Source organism: Megalops cyprinoides, chromosome 1 (genome assembly GCF_013368585.1).
Source record: "Megalops cyprinoides isolate fMegCyp1 chromosome 1, fMegCyp1.pri, whole genome shotgun sequence".
NCBI lineage: Eukaryota > Metazoa > Chordata > Actinopteri > Elopiformes > Megalopidae > Megalops > Megalops cyprinoides.
Genome location: NC_050583.1, coordinates 44,378,787 through 44,400,438, shown reverse-complemented (window position 1 = coordinate 44,400,438; position 21,652 = coordinate 44,378,787). Strand labels below are relative to the sequence as shown.

General features: G+C 41.8%; 1 protein-coding gene across 1 annotated transcript; it reads right to left on the bottom strand.

Moving 5' to 3' along the window:
• Positions 1-492: 492 nt before the first annotated feature.
• On the bottom strand, positions 493-10,940 carry LOC118783700 (ABI gene family member 3-like). Its single transcript, XM_036537655.1, has 9 exons — positions 10,803-10,940; positions 8,445-8,612; positions 7,077-7,256; positions 5,874-5,950; positions 4,618-4,713; positions 4,032-4,300; positions 3,156-3,275; positions 2,050-2,172; positions 493-869 (listed from the first exon to the last, which is right to left on the bottom strand). The coding sequence occupies exons 1-9, from the start codon at positions 10,932-10,934 to the stop codon at positions 706-708; spliced, it is 1,329 nt and encodes a 442-aa protein (XP_036393548.1). The 5' UTR covers positions 10,935-10,940; the 3' UTR covers positions 493-705.
• Between the last annotated feature and the right edge of the window lie 10,712 nt (positions 10,941-21,652).

Here is a 21,652-nt window from a genome sequence, read left to right as displayed (position 1 = left end):
CACGCGCTCACACACACACACTCACACACAGACCTGAACTGGATACCTGACTCCTGTGTTGTTACTGACATACCACTGCATCTGTAACAATATCCTGAATCCAGTGTATGGATGAAAACTGCCCCCTCCATTTATTGTATATAAAATATATTGTACATTTTACAGGTGCACTTTTAAAAACAGACAATCAATGGACAAGGACTTCACATCAGAATGCCAGATTTATTCTTGGATTGTCTCAAATGGCTTCAACTCTGACATAACACGGTTATCAAAGACCATAAACCAAATATAAACCTGATGCATTTAGAGCTGACAGAATCATACTAAAAAATCTCTTTAAAAAAAAAAAAAACAAATCACTTGGTCCATACACATAAAGATATGTTATGTGTTAGCATAAGTGCCTCACAATTTCAACGTCAGCATCGGTTTTGATGAAAGCTAATGTATAAAGAGTTTCCCAAAAACCCAGAAAATTTGCATTGCGGGTGAAAACAAGCATTCACACAATTTATGAAATAGTAACACGTGCCAAGGTTAGTGATACAGTGTTATTACACTACAATTTACTACCTGGGATACAACATTGTGATTCAATTTAAAATCATGTAAAAACAGCAGAGACCGCTGCATAGTCTTTGTATATTGCATAGCACATACATAGTACACTACTATACAGTGCGGTGCACTCTGTGACTTTAATTAACCGATGCGCTCAACATAGTTTCCTGGGAAAAAGCCCTGCACCCCATCCAGCACTCCCTCACACCAGCCGTCCTCATTCCTCTTGGTGAGGTAGATGACAGCGCCCTCACTGAAGGCCAGGTCCCCGACCTTACTGCTGTTGTAGCTGTACATTGCCATCACTGCGGAGAGAGAGAATAGTCATGGCAGGCAGTTATTGTCTCATGCCAAACAGCATCACCATCAGCAGTGTAGCCCTGTTAAAAGTGATTTTACAGTTAATTTGAAGTTTGCCTTTTAACATGTATGTCTCTCTGAAGTAAAGGGAATTAGTTCAGGTTTCCAGGAAAATGAACTGATCATTGAAAAATTTCTGGGAAAATTTCAATGTACAAATGCCCTAATAATAATTATTCATTTTTTAATTAATTATTATTAGGGCACTGGTATGTTAAAATTAAACACTTTTTTCCCCAATAAGTAATAATAATTTCAAAGTTGACTTACAAATTCTCAGAACATCCTACTTCATAAACACCCAGTTTCTCTAATATGTACATGTTTCTCCACTATTACCAGGGTTTTAAAACTTTCAGACTTTCAGATTTTTTGTTCCAGAGAAGCATTTCTCTCAGATGTCCCAGATAACATTATATTTTATGGTGGACTAAATTCCAAGATTAAAAAATTCCACTTCCCTTTAACTGCAATTCACTTTGCTGGGGCTAACCAGGGATGTTTTCTCACTCCTGATTCAGCTCGTATAATAGCACAGCTATCATTTGTGTGTAAAATTCCTTCTTCCTGTTATCTCATTGTGCTTTTTGGTAGACTATTTCTGACCTGTCAATGGTTGCAAAGTGATTTGCAAACACATCCCAGTGAGCAAGCAACCCTTGTTGTCAAAACGGTTAGCGGAAAAAAAGACTTGCTATGTCAAGAACATTTTCAGATAGGAATCAGATGGGGAAAGACATTAGCTGAGTTTGATCTTGGCCTAAAGTTATTAGTGAGTGCCTCAGTTAAAAACACCCACACAGCTCATTTGCAAGTTAATTTACTGATGTCAGTCCACTTTACAGACTTAACACCCATAGTTAAAACAGGGGTAAAGCTATCAGACACAGAAGGGACATGACCTTCAACAGCAAAAAATATGGCAAAATAACAACCAAATCTATTATCTTTCTGTGCTTCAAACTGATTTCAAACTGATTTTCAAACTTCAAACTGATTTCTTGGAAAGTAGTGGTTTTGCCTTTCCTTTGCTCCTTGACATAAAGTAACCCATTGAAGGACACCAAGCAGTCAGCTGATGTGATAGTGGTTGCTGTTTTAAGCAGTAAACCACATTAGGTATACCTTTCTCCAGGTAATTGGGGGGAGCAGACAGATCATAGTCCACTGGTGGAGGGAGTGGAGGCATGATGTCATCAAAGATCTCCATGGTATCGGGGGGAGGAGGCGGGGCCTGGAACTGTAGACCTGGAAAATTGAACTGGTACATAAAATCTGGTACAACACATTCTGTTTATGACCAAGGGTATACAATTATGCATTATAATACTGGTGCTGTTGAGGTCCTTGTGTGGTGGGAGCTCACTTCCTCCTGATCCATAGCTGTGAAATGACATCACCCTAGTGCTCAGTGTGGCAGACACAGGAAAGGGAGAGACTAAATAGGAAGCCCAGCAAGTCCAGCGAGGCTAAGGGGGGGGGGGGGGGGGGGGGGGGGTATGGAGGAGTGGGTGAATGATAGCTGAGAGATGACCACAAGTGAAGCATAGCTCACTATAAATAACTGACATCCAGCAGCCATTAATCAAAACAACAGCAAAACAAGTCGTGTTGGGAACTGTCTATGTATTCTCCACAATATCATTACATCATCAGTGGGAACAGTGCTGTGTCCTCATGAGAAATAAGTTATCAATCACGAAATGGCTTGTGTGCAATCAGTCTTGTTCCCAAAATTCTGAACACAAACCGGGAGTGTAGTCTTGGTTATATAGAATATTCACTAAGAATCACTTTAACCTCCATAAACATAAACCAATAAAGGGAATATTAATTTGAATATCAAAATGAGAGATAGACTTTGGTTTGCCACTATACCAACATACCAAGCAAAGCATAACACAGAGTGAGCCCTTGTCTTGACTCTAACTGACAAATGATGTTCGGTTTCATTTTGGATTAATTTCAGCGGCCAGTTAGACACGATTGTTTGAAACCATGGTTATACAGTGCTGGGGACATGGATGGAACCTGGCATTGTGTGACAGAAATGGAGCGAGAGTATGAGAGAGGCCACACAGAAAGCATGTGTAGAGCACCAGCTGGCCCCCGAAGACCCCTGCCAGTCATCTGTGTGCGTGGTGTGCCTACCCCACGCCCCTCGTGGACTCCTACAGATGGTATAGGTCACTTAAAAGCACACCAATTGAAGATTTTAACATTATCCTTACCTGATCCAAACCCCTCATCCAGGAGAGGAGGTGGGGCAGGAAGCTCAAATCCATCGCTAACTGGAGGAGGCAAGGGAATGTCTGATGTCATCGGGGGCGGGGAGATGTTTTTTCCAGCCACTACGAAAGAGAGGAAAGTGGAAAAAAGTCTAATGCTAGTACAGCACCTATTTTCAGATAATCCAAAAAAAAAAAAAAAAAAAACGTCTCCAGGGGACATTTTTCATTTCTATAAGTATATCCTTGCATTGATTTACATTAATGGTTTTGCAGTTTTTCAGCGATAAACGGGACATTTCTGATAAAAAGGAGAGAGTTCTGTCTTTGCCGCATCTAATGCAACAGTTTGAAACGTTTGATGTTGCAGCTTTGCTCTGTAGAGAGGCAGGGCATTCTCACTTTCTTCCAGAGCCACGTACTGTAAACAGCAGCCGTGCTGCAGTGAGCTTGTAGATATATGATAGGCATTTCACTAGATAGCCTAACTGAAGGAAAAAGTACAAGTGAGGCAAATGAAGTAAACAGTACAGAGGATGAAAGATGATCAATTTTTCTCACATGGCGATGCTTCAATGTCTCTGCTGTCCTCATGTCTCCCACCCATTCTATCCCTTGTCTGTTATTCCAAGCTAATCTAAACTAATGCTAAGCAAAGCTGATTCCATATGATTCCATGCCAGAGGTGCAAATGGCCAATACATTTAATATTTATTACTGCCTTTTAACCAGCAAACAATGGGGGTGTGGCTCCATATATATGTGTATTCAATAATATATATCCAAAAAATAAATAAAGACAAATTGTAATAAACAGGTTCTGTGTATTTCAGCACTGACTAAGCTGTAATAAAACGGTACCATTTTATCTATACTGACCAGTCTCAAGGGGTGGAGCAGGTGGAGGAGGGGGAATAGAGGTCTGACTGGGGGGTCCTGGGAGGCTGGGTGCCAAAGGAGGTGGAGATGGAGGAGATGCACCCAGAGAACCAGTTAGAGGAGGAGGTGGGGGAGGAGGAGGAGGAGGTGTGTCCGTGTTGCTCGGCAGAAAAGGAGCATCAGGGTCGTCCTCCACTAGAGTGAAGCTGACATCTGAGCCCCTCCAGTTGGGAACTACGGGCGGTGACACAGCAATGCCAAAGCTGGACCTGAGAGGAAGTCAACTGTTTACTTTTCCAACTGATGAGATAAGGGAGGATATTATATGAATACCAGAATAGCAGTTATGTGTCCTCATTCTGAGTCCAATCCACAAGAAATTCCCAACCATAAATGGAAGATTCCAGCTCTCAGGTTGGTTCTCCAGGTTTTTAAGAGAAATATCATTCAACGTGCCATTTCAAGTGCCCTTTGAATTCGTACCCATACTTTCGGTTTTTATACAGCACTGGCACATAGCTGCTGATACAGCATGCCCGGCTAGTCCAGGCATACCTGGTTCCCCTGGTCCCTTGTCTTTTATTACCCGACAGAACGATCGCTGAGGGAGGACGTGGACAGCCCGTGTGCCATCGATGGGGCGACCGGGCACTGCACAGGCTCTGGGGCTCGACTGCCTCGACTGCAACAGAACAGGCATGGCTCTGTGATGTCTGTGTCTCTCAAACACATACGCACATACACTTGCATGCGGGTGCACGCACACACACACACACACACTGTTCAGATACACTTTAACATACACTATCTGCACAAGATGGCCAGTAGAGTTAAAAAATATGAGCCATTTACTCAAAATAAAGTAAAATGATCTTATTCAAATGACACATCATAACATATTAGATGAAAACAACATGCTTTTGTAGGTTTTGTTAATAATTTCTCTAAGGCTTGAAGCATTCAAATAATGCACACAGGTTCATACTTGTTAACTGAAGGTCATTCTTTTTCCTGTCCCCCTATCTTTCTGTTCAAGTTCCAATGATCAGATACTGCTTGAAATTTATGTTCGGTGGTGTGACCTGAATTGCATCTGTCCATGTTCTTCCTAACCTTTTTTTAACCTTTTCCCTCTTTTTGATGAGGCAAACAAATCTGTATTTCAAATCCAATCTGCAGGTCCCCAAGGAAATCCATCCAGCCAAAGATACAATGAACACAGGAAGAGAGCAGCATATTTTAAGGGAGGCTGACACACACTTATGTTAGTGATGGACCACTTCTCATTAGCAGAATAGCATTAACGTCCATTAAAAACCTCATTATATACTTGTTATTTAGAGCTTAAATCAGGAATTGACAGGTAACCAATGCTAAATTGACTATACACACATGGCTGATTTTGTTGGTTATATAGCACAGGTCAAAAGTTTGGACATGCCTTTCTTTATTTTTATTATTTTCCACATTTTAGAATATTAGTAAAGACATCAAAACTATGAAATAGCATAAATGGAATTATACAGTGACCAAAAAAGTGTCAAACAAAACAAATGAAAACTATCTTATATTTTAGAGTCTTCAAAGTAGCCAAAAATATATATTTTTTCAAAATTAATTTTTTTGGAAATAAATTCATACCTAGGCATCAATTTCACTGAAATAAGCATGATTTTGATCAAAAATGTTAAAGCATGTTGAAGATCCTCAATACTGTAACAGTATTATATGTGTTGATTTTTAGGGTTGACTTCTGGGATATAAATTTTATATGTGTTGATTTTAGGGTTGACTTCTGGGACATAAATTTTTGTCAGTACTCAATACTTCAGAGTACAGTACCTGAGCGTGCCCCCTGCCTCTCGGGCAGCCTGTTTGCGGTTCATGGTCCCGGTTCTTTCAAGCTGCTTACCAGACTCCTGCAGAGGAATGCACAATGGAGAATGGAGACAGCAGTCCCCAGTTTTGCAGGGTTATCCAGACCACATGGTGGCTCTATATGCGTTGTTCATACACCTGAGGCTCTGTGTTGAATCCCTTTACCATACTGCTCTTACTGATGAATGATAGCAGTCTTCCAAGTTTTCCTACTCAAGGCAATGTGTTCAGTTCTCAACAAAAAGTCACACCCATTTGGCACAGATGAATGTTTCCCACCTTCAGAAAAGAAATATAATAAACAAAATAAAAACACTTCACAGTACAGGCATTCAAGGTGAGGTGAAAAAGGCTGCTGTAACAGCAATGGAATCTCATCCCCTTAAATGTGTCATCACACAGGCATGCCTACAGCATCATCATGCTTTGGGTAGAGAACACTGAGATTTGCATGCAGTACCCCAGAGTGGTAGCATGGCCCACTTCTTGCAAGCTGCACTGGGGCTGACGTTGTGGCTGCGTGGGTGGGGCAAAACCTCACTCCCTGAAACGACCCTAACTGAGGTCAGTGCACTGTGAGGCACAGCTCTGCCTCAGACACAGGATGTGGTGGGGCGTCATGTGCAAGAAAAGCTGCTGCTCGTGCCTAATTGTTTTCACTCTTCACACAAACATGGAGAAAAATGGCAACTGCACTGAAAGGTGTTTATACAGTACAACAGTAAAAAATTTTGGTGAACTCATTTTACACACTGATAGTTTCTAATTAATGTAAACTGTACTATGAAAACTGTTACTTTAGGACAGTTTTTGACACTTTATGATTAAATACGACTACAACGACTACTTACAACACAGTATGAGGGCATTTAGACCAGTAATAATTAAGCTAAATTGAAACCCAACAGACTGGTAGAAATCTACTTTCCATCATTACATCTACATCTGAATAGCACTATTAAAACTTTTGAAATAAATCAAACTGTCATATGATTACTGTAGTTTGTCGGTGTGCATTAAATTACATTTAGCAACAATAGTGATACATGATTTGAGACTAAACAGGCCATCACCTGGAGTAGGTGATGATGCCAGGGACCTTGTGAGAGCTGTGAGCCAGGCAGATGGAGAGAAGTTGAAATTTAACCTCCTTGTCTTGGTGCTTACCTTAACACCATGGCCCAGGGAGTCCAGGATGGAGTAGGTGATGGGGGTGCGAGAGTACTTGGGGTTGGGATCCTGTTTGGTTGCCGGTGGGACGATCTTATGGCTGCGAGGCATCCTCTTCACCGCAGTAAAAACACCAATCTCCCTCCGTGCCACCTTCTCACGATGCATGTCTACTTTCTAAGGGAAAATGCTGCTTTAAACACCATCAGAGTTGAGGCTGGGAGGTATGTCCCTCACTGCCTTCTTTTCAGTTTGTTGTCGCACAAATTGAAAGCTTTACCATGTCAGCTTTTATGCTCATTAGTTGTCTAGGGAGCCATTTACAGGGTGAACAGAAAATTCATCTTCCTCACAAAATGGAAGCCCCTTTGATCTATAACACGCTTGTCTGGATCCTTCTTGAATACTCTTATGCAATATAGACCATCGTTCAATGTGAGTCTGATGAACAAAATGCCAGTGTTTTATTCAGCGCTACACAGAACCCAGTGAGCAAAGTCAGAGCTCATGCTGCTGCTCCATCACTGCGGGTGGCCTTGCTAGTCAGGCAGGGAACATGGCAGGAAGGACTGGCAGAGTGAAAGCCAGACAGAGGGGGTGAGGACGAGGATGGTTTGATCCTCTGAACAGAGGCACAGAGACTAGTGGGGGGGAGATGCAGGAGAAGCCTCTCCACTTCCCGTTGCACAGAGTTTGCTGAAACGGGGTGTTCTGCAGGTGTCAAGGAGCTGAATTGGCTTCCCCTCCAAATGTAGCTGGCGGGAAATAGAAATTAGATCCTATCTTTGTGGGAAGGAGAAGACACAAACTAAGCCCAATACAGGCAGATGCTGTTCCTGCAGAGAGAAACACATTTTTCCCTTCAGGCTACAGATTCACATGGATCTCTCATATCTAGCTCTTTGCCTTTGTGCCAGTGGTTGAACCCATGGTGTGCAAATTTGCATTGATCCAATCAGGATGCCACATTCCTAAGGTGAGTGTGAGAACAAGTGGCAAGCAGCGGCATGCTGCAGGAGTGCTAAATTGTTTGAATTTTACTGGCTGTTACTATGCAGTACTATGCACTACTTTGTGTAATGATAGCCTTAATGCATTATTTGATTTTCCTGATAAAGTACACACAGTCCAAAATGAAGGATTCTACAGTATACACACACTGTACTTTTCTGTGTATGTGTGTGTGTGTTTCCATATGTCAGCACATACTGTACTGTTTACTACACTGTATGTGTGCGACTATGTGTTTGCCTGTGATTATGCATAAAGAATGAGCCTAAGCTGATAACAAAAGTATTTTTTTTTTGGGATGGGGAGTAGAGGGTGAGACAGAGTGCAGGTCATCACAGTTACACTTGATGTTACCTGGGCGAGGAGGCTGACAGAGGACTCTATCTGTTGCAGCTGTGTGGTCTGGGCATCCAGAAGCTTGAGCACTTTGGTGGCCAGGGCGCTGATCTGATAGGCCACACTGGCCAGTGACTGTGCGGTGAAGGCCTTGGTCTCCCCCAGGGCTTTTTTTGGATCTTCCACCTGTGAGGGTGTTGGACAGCATGCAGTCTGAGTGTCTACTAATGTAGGAGTTGATGGACAGAAGCTACAGTCAGAAAGGATTACACTGAAATATATTTTTGCTCCATTCATAATTAAACAAATAGCATTTTGGAGAAAACTGATCCACATTCTAATTCCTTGCCAGACCATTTTGACACTGAAGTAAACAAAGTTATTATGAGATTTTACAGATCCACTCAAAACATCACTGAAAATGTTATGAGCGATAATATTTTTTTTTCCAAAATTCACCATTGTGTGGGTTATGGTAGTTTTCAAAGATGAGCCTCAATTAGTCACCCAAAACAATAAAATTTGTTTTTTTTTTTTCTTTTTTTTACCTTCCCCTCTGCCAAATTCATTTATTTTTTATTTCTCGATTTACCACTCCAGAAAAGTATACAACTATGCAGATGTATCAAGAACCAATGCTTCTACTAATAAATGTGTCAGAAAGCATGGTGAATTTATGTATGTGTCAGTATGGGGGAAGAGGTTGCCATTTCTATCACTGTTTGACATTTTGGGCCAAGTGGTCATTACTTCTGGTCTTCCATAAAACTGGTAAATTTACCTATCATTAAAAAAAAAGTTATAAAGAGTAGTTAAAAAAAGAATTTAAAAATAAATGATTTCTTATCTTAAAACATTGTTGACACTGAAGACATTCTGCATGAAGATGTTCTTTTGTTGAACTGCAAAGCAGAAGAGGCTTATTGGCCATAACTTGATCAGTTGCACTACTGTAGTAATTGCAATTAATGTCAAGGCATTGGCTTCACAGTTGGAATCAAGATGCAATTGATCAATTGCTGCTCTACTATTTATTTGCATTTGAACTGTTTCTTGCTCAGTGACTCCCACACAGCTAACCACTCTCACTTCTTCTTTTTGAACAGCTCTCTCACACGCTTTCTATTGTGAGGGTCACGGGTGCAATGTTAAAATGGTGACCTATTTTAATCCCCCCACTGTAGCTGTGTTTCAGTGATACCATCTGCTTTGTTCAAACAGAGAAACACTCAAGCTCTTTTCTGTTTCTAAATGAGGACACTAAACTGAATGTCTCACTCAATCGAAATATCAACCATTGAGTGAAATGGGCTCACGCCTCTGTCTTGAATATGGAATTGTTCACTCTGCCAAAATTACCTCTGCAAATGATGTGAGCAGCATTTTTGTAGTGTTTTAACTTCTCCTTTGGTGTTTACTGTGCTGTTGAGTTTTCCTTCCTCCTTCTGGATATACCACAAATGTGATTTTTAAAAAAGCATTCTTATCCCCCAAAGAATTCCTCCACTGTGCAGAAATATGTACCAACACAGGGTTTCATAATGAAACAGGAATGGATACAGAGGCCAGCCCAAACATGCAGCCAAAGAAATTGCCAGCAGTAAAAATAAGTTGATAAATGAAACAAAAATATTCAGACATGCTGCTGACATGTTGCACAGGCACCTCTCTAAACAGGACATTACCACTTGCTCCCCTAACCGTCACAGCCACAGGCCTCTTAGGTGTGCAAAGGGGTGTCTGTAAAGTGTTGAAGAAGTGTTTGGCAGGAAACACGAATAAGCCCTACCAGGAACAGAGGGTGTTGTGGGTTCAGATAACAATGACTGACCTCACAGACAATGTCATACAGCAAAATCCATGGCATTTATCAAGAGGAAACGTACATGTCTCGTATATGGACTAAACTGTGTAGTCTGTGTGCATATGGAGCTGCTACTCCTAAAATACGGCAATGCTAACACACAGGACACTGAAGGAGAGGACTGCTAACACCCTTGCGCTGGCACAGATGTAGTACTGTACTTGCATCTTTAACGACAGAGAGCTCAAGAGGTGCATGCGTCACGTCTGTTTATTGCTTTCCTTCTATCCGCTTTAAAATGTGCACACGAATTGTATACAAAGTTAGATTGCGTAATGTGTGAACTGTGCTAGCGTTTATTGGTGATGTTTTATTTGCGTATAATTAGTTTTATTGTTTGCAGTTTGGTAGCTGCATGATTTCGTTCTTATGTTTTTTTTTTTAACAATTATTTGACACCATACGAAAGGTCTGCTAACATTGCAAAAGTACTAAATGATTGTCTCATGAACATCGGCGACCTGGGGCAAGAAAGAGACAAGGGCAGTTTGTAAATGTTAATTCCCACTCACCTGGAGGTAGTTTTTTTCGCAGTAATCAGCCACATTGTAAAGGTTACTGTAGTTGTTGAGAAGGGCTTCCCTGCAACTTGGAGCTTCTCGGAAGATGGTGGTAATCTCCTCCATACACTTCTGGTCCTGCATGGTGATCCGCGTTCAGACCTATTCCGTGGGCTGTAGTGCTATCACTCTTGTTAAGCAAAAATGTGGGGAGGAGGGGCAGGGTCGGTGAAGGGAGGGAAACGAATACAAATGCGCGAATTTAGCAGAAGCGCAACTGACAGTGTCAGCTTGAATCCTCTTGAGAGACGAGGAGCAGAGTTCGAAGGAAACGACAACTATTCCCCGAAAAACAGTCTTCTTAAAAAAGAATGCAGTTGTCACCCACAATTTTTGTCTTGGGAGACGTTTCATCCGGTACTTTTATTTGAACTTGCATGTCTGTTTGTACGTGAATTTTCATTGTATGTGTGGTTTAGTTTTTATGCTTTCTGTATCCTACTGCGAAATCCTGTGACAGACCAAAACAATGCACGCGGCACAATCTTTGAACATTATCTGAAATTACAATATTGCCCCTTACTTCTTCAACGTTTCCTAAAACCTTTATTTCAACCTTTAATTTGTGTATTTGTGTGAGAGATATTAACAGTATCATAACTTACACACATGAACAAGGGCATGTACACATGCACACGGAAATGCTCTCTCTCTCACACACCCACCCACAGTGGTTGTGTGTGCTATTGCAGTACATGCTGACAGCAGAGTGCATGCACGCATGTATTCATACAGTGTGGCATAGTGGTAAGGAGAAGGGCTGGTAACTGGTAACCGCTGGTTTGATTTCCCACCAGGGTACTGCTGTTGTACCCTTGCATAAAGCACTGCCTCTGTAAATATCCAGCTGTATAAATGGATAAAATTGTAAGCTACTGTATGTAAGTAATTCTGGATAAGAGTGTCTGCTAAATGATGATAATGTAATGTATTATAGTGCAGTGTAGTATATGGTTGGATAGTTAATTATAATGCTCTCCAATTTGGAGCCCAACAGTTCCACACTCACATCTTATTAAAAGCCACACCATTCATTCCATTGGGGTGAGTGTAGTGACAACTGCTTTTAAAAGTAAATAATTCCATAACAATATGTTAAATTTTCAGTTTGCCAGTAGTGTGAAATAAGCAAGTGTATTTATTTCCTACAGCTGGTGGTAGTTGGGAGTGGAAAGCCCATGGAAAATATTCTGCTGGACCGCCACCAGAAAAAATTTGAGAACCACTGGTCTAGTGAATCTTCGCACAACAGGACTGGGATGCAGAATATTTTTACATACTGTCATCATGCAAGCTTACTACTCAACAATTTAGCTGGTTACAATTTCACTAAATTCAGAAGAGATTTCAAGGGTTAAACAGGCAGGACTCACCTCATGTGTTGTATGCGAAGGCTATACAAGCCAATCTGATTTTTTTATAAGGAATTTACAGTGACCACCTCCTGCCATACACTAGAATTTCTAGCATTCAAAAGTTCATACTGCCCTCAAAATTCAGTTTCACCTGTCAATTCAAAGCATTTCTAAGTCCAAGAGATAATGATTTTAAAATAAATACACAGCATCAAAATCCCCTATTTCCAGATGTTTTAACCACTAAGTTAGAAAGTGCCATATCTTGGTGGATGTAACAGTTGAGCAGGAGGAATCCAAATGCCGAGATCACACAAAAACACAGATAGATTATAAGTGATAAAGAATCGTTAGTGGTGACTAGAAACAACCAAATTTAGGGCACAGGAAAGCACACACAAGGCAGAGTAGCTAAAGACTGAGCACTGAACAAAGAAACAGGCAGGGCTTATATAGAACACAAAACACACGACTAGACTGACTACACACAGGTGAACGTTTAACCCAATTGGGCAAGGCACAGACAGGAAGAAGGGCCCTCTGGAGGAAGATCGGGGAAGCAGCAGGCAGCAGGACCCGAAAGGCAGTTACGAAGAAGCCTGCTGGTTGTTGCGGGTAGAAGTCTCTCAAACCCTGACAGTGGATGGCATACCTTCCATTCCAATTTACCTCTCTACTGATCTTCCACCAGCACGGCGTATTCTACCCTATTCTACAAAACAAACAAAAACACAACAAAAAATACTTAATGTCAGGAGGTAAGCTGACAGTTGCCACCGTGCTGAGCCTCTCAATCAGGGATGTTGATTGGGAACCGCGGGTGCATTGTTGAGCCAGGGTTATTGGATGATTTCCGCCACCAAACTAGTGGAGGGTCAGGAAAAGGAAGGCTCTGCGCAGCAGATTTTACTGGGGAATATTATTATTGTGTTTTTTTGTGGCTTCTTTTTGGTTGGTTTTGGTTTCAGTTTGGTTTTGTGTTTTCAGCCAGGTTTCTTTTTTCTTTGCTTTGCTATTACTTTGTTAATAAGTTTAGTTTTTTTCTTGTTTCTTTTTGGTTTAATGGGGGAAGAAATCCCGGGAGGGGATTTAATTTTATCAACTGTGTGTGTGCGGAGTGAGTGTCGGCGGAGTGCTGCGGACCTGGACCGCTTCCTGGAGTGATGCACGGGGCAGGCAATAGAACGGAGGCTGACTGGGAAAGGAGAGGGGAAGAGAGGCTTGAGAGCGAAGGTGCAGTCGAGCCCCAGGCTGGGCAGGAGGCGGATTGGGGGCAGTGCCCCCACGCAGTAAGGGACGTGACTGGCGGTGTACCATAGTGTGCGTGCCCTTTTTAAGTCTGCCCAGCCTAGCGGAGAGGGTGATTTGTGCCGCTGTGTTTTCCCCCAGTGCAGTCGTAGTTCTTGCTCCAGAGCTGTGTGAGGAGGGCAAGCGGCAAACATCAGCGTCTGGAGGTAGCGGTCTGGACCAAGAGACAGAAGGTTAGGAGGGGAGGTCTGCAGAGCATGAGCCGTCCACCTATGAATTGTGGCCTTTTATTTAATAAAGTTTTTGTGCCTGTACTCCTGGTGTCCTGGCTGTTTGTGGCGGTGGGTCCATTGGGGGGAACTGTTGGGAGTTGACAGAATGCCCAACCCCACCCCAACCAGTTTGTTTCCCTCCTAGGGATTTGCCTGCCACAAGGACACCAGGACAAGGTGAGTAGGAGCAACACTATTTCACTAATTAAAACAAAATACACACAAAATCTCATAGAAACATCTGCAGCTGTTCTTTCCCCTGCCCTGCTACCCACTCCCGTCCTTCCCTCTCCAGACCCAGATAAGCAGGTCCCCAACCCTGCACAACAAACCCACACACCACACAATATCCTTCCGCACACATGTCCCACTGCAGTATACTCTGTGATCTGGCGCCCCTGCCACCCAGACATGGGGAGAGAGAGGACCGCTCTTTTCCACGCCAGAGGAAGTCCCAACGCCGCGGGGGAGGTTCCACACACCATGCAAGATGCACACGGAACCAAACAGAAATATAAGGGGAGCGTAGCTCAGCCCGTGCCACCGTGCCAGGGCTCGCCTACATCCCAAAATAAAGTAACTCAAATGCCGAAGCCCTCCGCGTTGTTCCTGTGGATGGGCTGGCAGCACCGGCGGCAACCCACGTCTTCTCCTTGCTAGTAGCTTGTGCCAGCTCTGCAGGATCACTCTGAGGGGAACACAGTTCGGCAGCTGGTCCACCCTCTTTCCTCTCCACCTTGTGCCGGGGACTCGCGCTCACAGCTGCTGGTTCGCGGTATCACCTCCCTCACAACCGGGGGATCCACCTCCCCGGCACGCACTCTCATGGTGTGGTGGGGCTCTCCCCGGTCCTGGCTGCGTCCTGGAACTGGTGGTTGATTCCCTCCTCCCTCAGGGACTCGCCGTGTGAGCTCTTCTGGTCGCCGCTCTTCCTGGAGCCACCTAAAATACACAGAAAATCTCTCATTCACGGACACCAAAAGAAAAAAGGAAAAGGGAAATTAACTAAACGAAACAAACTCCACCATTCACTCCAGGTCGTGACCCCCAGAGCTCAGACCAAAAACAAAAAAACAAACCAAACCGAAAATAACTAACTCAAATCCCACCGTGCCAGCATGTTTAACAAAAAATTAAATCCAAATGATAATTCCCTCTCTAAAACCCTGCATCCCCACTCACCTGCCTAAATAACCGTGGCATCCCCTTAATCAGATGGGCAACAGGTGCAGAGCACCCACCAGCCAGCGAACCCCGTCAAAAAAACCAATCACTCAATAATTGAGTCAGCCCCGCCACACGCCCAAGCCCCCTCGCTCTCCCAGGGAGAGCAGCGCAACCAATTACCGCTTGTCAGGAGAAACTCCTGACAGAACCTGTGCTGGGGTAGCGGCGGCCAACGTCAGCAGCTCCCGACACTTAGGCCTACTGTGGAGGTATGGAGAACATTAAAGAATAATTTGCTTCTGCACATTACTGGATTCATTTTAATATGCATATACAGTACTTTAATATTAAGTATGGCATAATGATAATGAGCAAGGTTTGTAAACCAGAGGTTACCAATTTAGTAGGTAGGTACACTGCAGTTTTCTTTTGGGCAAACCCCTGTTCCTGAATTGCTTTGGTAAATATCCAGCTGTATAAATTCATAACATGTAAAAATGTGTGTTATGAAAGTCACTGTAAATAAGAGCATCTGCTAAACAAATGGAATGTGATGCAATCAGCACAATGTCCAAATGGAAGACTCCACATGATCAAATTTGTAGCAAGTGAGCTGTGCTAGGGACAGTCAAAGCAAAATTGCTTGTTAAATTACCCATCCAAAGAAACAAGTCAGTTTTCTCTAGCAAAGTTTTTAGCAACTAAGCCCTTGATTTGCTGCCATGCTGTGGTTTTGGTTGTAGCATGTGGTATGTGTACCGGTATTATTGTGGAAATGCTCCTTAAAATGCTCCTAAAACAAAATTAAAGGGGATCTGAGATGCAGTCTGAAGAGGTGGGTCTGCAGTCTGCATTTGAAGATGGCCAGTGATCCTGCTGTCTTGACCACCATGGGAAGTTCATTCCATCACTGAGGGGCCAGTGAAGACAGGCACCATGGCTGGGAGGAGCGACCCTGCTAGGAAAGGATAGTAAGTTGCCCTAAGATCGCAGGACAGAGTGATCTGGCCAGTTGATCGAAGGTATGATGGGGCAGCTCCATTCACTGTCATGCCAGCACCAAGGTTTTGAACTTGATGAGAGCATTAACAGAGAGCCAGTGAAGTGAGGTAAGGAGGGATGTGACTTGATTACAAGTCTTTCGGCCGACTGATCATTAAGTCAGTAACTTCAGTAGAATGAAGAACAGAAACAGGAAAATTTTACTGGTATCTTTCATCTCATGACCACAGTGGGAACAGAGCCGCATATTAAAGTTTAGGTAACCTGTCAACATCCCTAACTGGATTTCATTGGCCTGACCCTGATGTGATCCTTTTCTTCATTTTGGCTAACATGAAAATATTGTTAATTTATGACATTATAAATTATTAATAATTATTATATCATTATGAAATATTATAAGTGTGGTCCTGCCTTCTTATTGTATAGTATCATCAGTGTACAGCCAGCAGGTGGCAGTCTTGTTGAGGATGAGAACAAATTTGGCCTTATATGTAGACCAATAAGTAAACATTAAATAGTAATACGTTTTATCACTTAGCCCCTAAAAATGGATTTTTCTGTTTTCTTAAAAATATTGTTCTAAAATGTTTATTGTAAGAATTGTTTTTTTTATAATTTCTGACATTTTCATTTATTGCTTTATATGGCTCCAATTCTCTCTGCTGCTTGTAAAAATGTCCAACGTATTTACCACAGGTGCACTTTTCACATGCAAAATAAAGTATATTACCAGGATGAAAAACAGGGCACAAAAGCATCATTGGTGCAGGTTACAGAGGTTACAATATATTGGGGGAAGAACAGCATCTATAAACCACCACCACCTGAAGATACACAGCCAATTTGACATCAGTTAGCATAATCACATGATCAGTTGGTATTATCTTAACGCAATTCATGATTCAAAAAGTGAATGCTTTAAAAAATGCAGATGCAAAGGCATGATACAAGTGACCCTCCATAATGCTGTGACATGCTAAACTAATTAGCAATAAGCAATAAGCAATCTTAACATAGCCACATGTTTAATTATCATCCATCAAAAGTTAAGTAGACACCACTTGACATCATTTAAAAATCATACAATTAGGAGTAAAATAAGGAAGTAAAATAATAGCAACAGACAAAGGATAAGCAACCCTTGTTTATCATGTTGTGTTGTCATCTGTATGATCAAAGTGTACATGTCATTAGAATCATCAAATGCAATTAATGTCATTATTCCATAGCGCTATAAGCAACAGTTGTGGCCAGTACAAAGATGACATTACATGTTCAAGTGACCTCACATTTGGCATGTTCATGTTCATGAGATTTTTTTTTTTTTCAATTATGGATTGTGAGTAGCATGTTACAATACATTATTTGCATATGTAGAGAACGTAGAGAACGCTAGAAAAAAGAGAAGCTGGAAAAACCTTACCTGAAGGGGAAAAGCAAAAACTCCTAAATGTGCAATTTTCTATAAAGGCAGTGAGCTGTATCTTCCTCGAGGCAGAGTGCAGTGAGAGTACTCCAGCACTATTACTTTGCTCTCTACAAGATTCTCTACACCCTTGACATTGACAAATTAAACATACCTTCCATTACAAGTGAAGGAGGGAACAAAGTCTACCTCTCTAAAGTTGTGTAAAGTGCATTAACCAGAATTTATATTTTACCATGTGTTTTTAGCATGCTTAATTTGTCTGTATTCAGAGCCAAGTAAGAATACAGAATAATTAAGAGCATAATTAAGAGAATAATTAAGAGCTGTACAATTTTAAGATGAGATTAGGTTTATTTTAATTTGCCTTCATACCATGATGTGGCTACTGAGCTCATAATCATCTCTGTGATTTGTGCCCTCAGGAACATTCATCCTTTATTCCTTGATCCTGTTACTCTCTGGATATTGGCCTCATCATCATAATCATCATGGTTGATTTTATTAGCGTCTAATGACTGAGACTATCAGTGCACTAGTTATATGATGTTAAAGTATATGCAAAGTTATAGTTGCATCAAAAACCCTACCTTAAATGCATACATTGAAATACAATTTGACAATGTGATTTAACAAATACTTTTCTGAGACACTATAAGTGAATGGAAGAGGCCATGGTGTAAGAAGACTGAGTCTGTGTTTTTTTTTTTTGTAAATCGATATATATAAACAGTACCATGGAGGCTCATGAGCAGCTCCATAGTCACATGTGTATGTGTGTGTGCCATATCATTTGATCACATTAGTTTGTGTGGCTATTGATTGCCATACCTAGTGAGTTATGGCTTACTAATTATAGTACTTTGTGAGCACAATGCCAGCTAGCTAACACAGGCTATGGCCAGGGGGATCTACAGAAATGTTACTCCACCACTGTAATGCTAGCTACTATTGGTGATTGGCCAGGGTGATCTACATCAATGCTATTTCAATTTTGCAATGTTTGCTGCAACCAGTAGCCAGTGGAGGGACTCACAGAGAGGTGTCACATGGGCCTGCTTGGGGAGGTTGTATGTCAATCGAGCTGCTGCATTTTGGATAAACTGCAGCAGTTGGATGGCAAATGCCGGAAGGCCAGCAAGCAGCGAGTTGCAGTAGTCCGGACATGACAGGATAAGAGCTTGGATCACAACTTGAGCTGTGTATTTGGAGAGGTATGGTCTGATCTTTCTAATGTTGAATAACAGGAAACTGCAGATCCTGGTTGTGGCTGCAATATGCTCTTTGAAAGACAGATTGCTGTCAAAGGTTACCCCTTTTTTAGCAGCTGTGGTTGCCATTATCTTTGCATTGTCAACGCAAATTGAGATGTTCCTCGGAAGGGACATGTATGCTGGGATATAGACTATCTCAGTCTTTTCAATCTTCAGTTTGAGCTTTTGCTTGTTCATCCAGTCCAGGATGTGAGACATGCTGATACATGAGGAGCGATGTCCACCTTGGGAGGAAAAGAAATGAACAGTTGGGTATCATCTGCATAAGAAGGATATGACAGGCCATGTGCTGTTATGACCTATCCAAAGTGTTCTGGTACAGAGAGAGAACAAGAGTGGTCCCAGCACTGATCCCTGTGGAACACCAGTCTTCAGGAACCAGGGTGAGGAGGTAGAGCCCTGCCAGGAGACCTGGTAGGAGCAACCTCTGAGGTAGGAGGAGAACAATTCCAGGGCCATTCCAGTGATTCCCAGGGCCGACAGCTCAGACAGGAGGACCTGGTGGTTGACCGTGTCAAAGGCAGCTGATAGATCTAGGAAGATAAGGACAGAAGAGAGAGAGGCAGCTTTTGCAGCTTGAAGTGCGTTAGTAACAGCAATTAATTTGGCGGTTTCAGTGGAGTGATTAGCTTTGAAACCAGATTGGTTTGGGTCAAGTAAATTATTAACAGTGAGAAAGTGGGAGATTTGGTTAAACACAGCACATTATATAGCTTTAGAGAGGTGTGTCAGTAGGGAGATTGGCCTGTAGTTGTTGACTAGAGAGGGGTTCAGAGTGGGTTTTTTAATTAGTGGATGAACCCTTGCCTGTTTAAGGGACTCGGGGACAATGCCAGAGATTAGTGAAGAGTTAATTATATGAGAGAGGTATGGAAAGATGGTGGGTGTAATTTTAGAGCGCTAGTGGTTGGTTTATGGGTTGAAATCAGATTGAGGATGTCAGATTCGGGAAGAGGTGTGAATTGAGAAAATAGGTTAGAGCTTGGGGGTGATTTTAGGAGAGGCTGTTGCTTTGGAATACAGTGCAAAGATGAATGGATCTTGTCCATTTTCTCCTCAAAGAAATTAACAAAATCGCATGCAGTGAGAGTGGTGACAGGTGGGGGCTGAGGATGGGAGAGGAGAGAGGAGAAGGTTTGAAGAGCTTACCTTGGTTATTGGCAGCATCCTGAAACTTTTCTTGGAAATATTTGAACTTGGTTGAGGCTGTTGCAGCAGCGAAGTCCACGGGGAGAAATCTTCATTTAGTGTTAAATTGCAGAACACTAGTTGAGTCAGCATAATTTCCTTTTCTCTAAATTAATCTTGTTCCACTGTCATGAGCTCTCTTATTTATGCAGACTCACGGATGTAATTTCCCTTGCTTCTAAATCATTTTTACACTGGGGTGCTATGGAGGCATTGATTTGCATATGTGGTGGTCCGAATCTCTTTACAAATCCTGACCAGCATAGCTGCAAAGAAATTTACTTCCATCAGTGTGCATGTAGCCATAGTCATTCTCAGTATATTGCCAGTCAATTTGAAGTGTGTTGTCCAATTCCGAAACTCAAGAATATCAAATATCAAGAATATTCATTATTGACCCACAAATCAGGACAAAATCTAAACTGACAATGTTATCCATACAGAATCTGTCGTAAAGCTGTATTGACATAACACTAGTTCACAAGTCATATTCATATTTTGAAGGTAATGCAAAGCTGTGATTTTTTTCATTTCATATAAGTACATACGGAACACCCACAGTTTTAACATGGTCAGAGTCAAAACCCAGATTTTTAATTGAAAACAAACCACCAGTGAAGTCGCTTTCTCAATTTCCCTTTGAGGTTTGAGCTATATTTGATGTTCACATATCACAGAATTGACATGTCACAGAATTGATTAATTAGTTATGAATGTCTTATTGTAGACTTATGATAGTGCCCAGGCCTTTTTCAATTTCAAGGAGACATGCAAACCACAGACACCTATGCTGTCATAAAAAGTAGTGAACTGTAATGAACATTGGGATTGCATTGAAGCCTGAAGCTTCTGTTCTTTAATTTTAAAAATTAAGTAATTTTGTGCCTAGTCATGAGAAAAGGGCTCACATGACCTGCAGTGCACTGGGGAGGGCTTGATCGTCAACCAGGTGCTGCACCTGCTTAAAGGCAGTGATGTGACTCAAAGAAAACTGACACAAGACTTCTTAATCTGTACTGCCTTAATCTGTAAGAGTTATGTTAGGTAAATTGTGACTTGTTGAATTTTAAAGTACAAAGGCTGGCAGTTGGAGCTTATCAAAAAGGCAATAAATATGCTTAAGTTACAAACAAGTAGATACTATACAATGTAAGAAGAAAATGATGACTAATAATCAAATTATGCAGTGCAAGGAGTCCTTACATTGGAAAATTGAAGGCGATATTAGACTGCTCTTTTCCCCAGGAAGGCTAACACATAAATATATAACTGCAGAAGATTCATTTACTGCATTAAGATTGAATGCTGATCATGCTTTAATTGTAGTTATTGTAAGTAATGTTGTGTATTCCCCATTCTTGGCATTTCCATCTTCTTCACCAGACTGCATTAATGCACGTTATTAACAGTTTAGCGTGCTTAACAGTGAGCTAGAAAACTTGCTGGAGCCATTTCCCTGACAAATTCTCAAGCAGTGTCTTCAGCACTTCTGGAAACATAAATATGAACACAAGCAGACCTCTGTGCTGACAACCAAGAGTAGGAACCAAGACCGACATCAAAGACCTGCCTGTGGCTCGAGAGGTCATAAATGGGGTCCAGGTGGCACTGAAGTAGACCATGAGGCGCAGTTTTTAAGAATCACTTTCACATATACCCTATGGATTGGAATGTGCCTCCATTTGCACTAAGAATGGAGATACCTGGGGTTTTGTGAAACCCAGCTAAATTGGGGAAATTCAAACTGAATTCAATCTGAACTACCACAGAAAGATGGATCAGTGAACTAATTCTGTGAAAAAAACATTCTGTGTTGGAAATGCTGAAATCAACACAGCTCATGTTAGATGGCAAGTTACATTTCAGA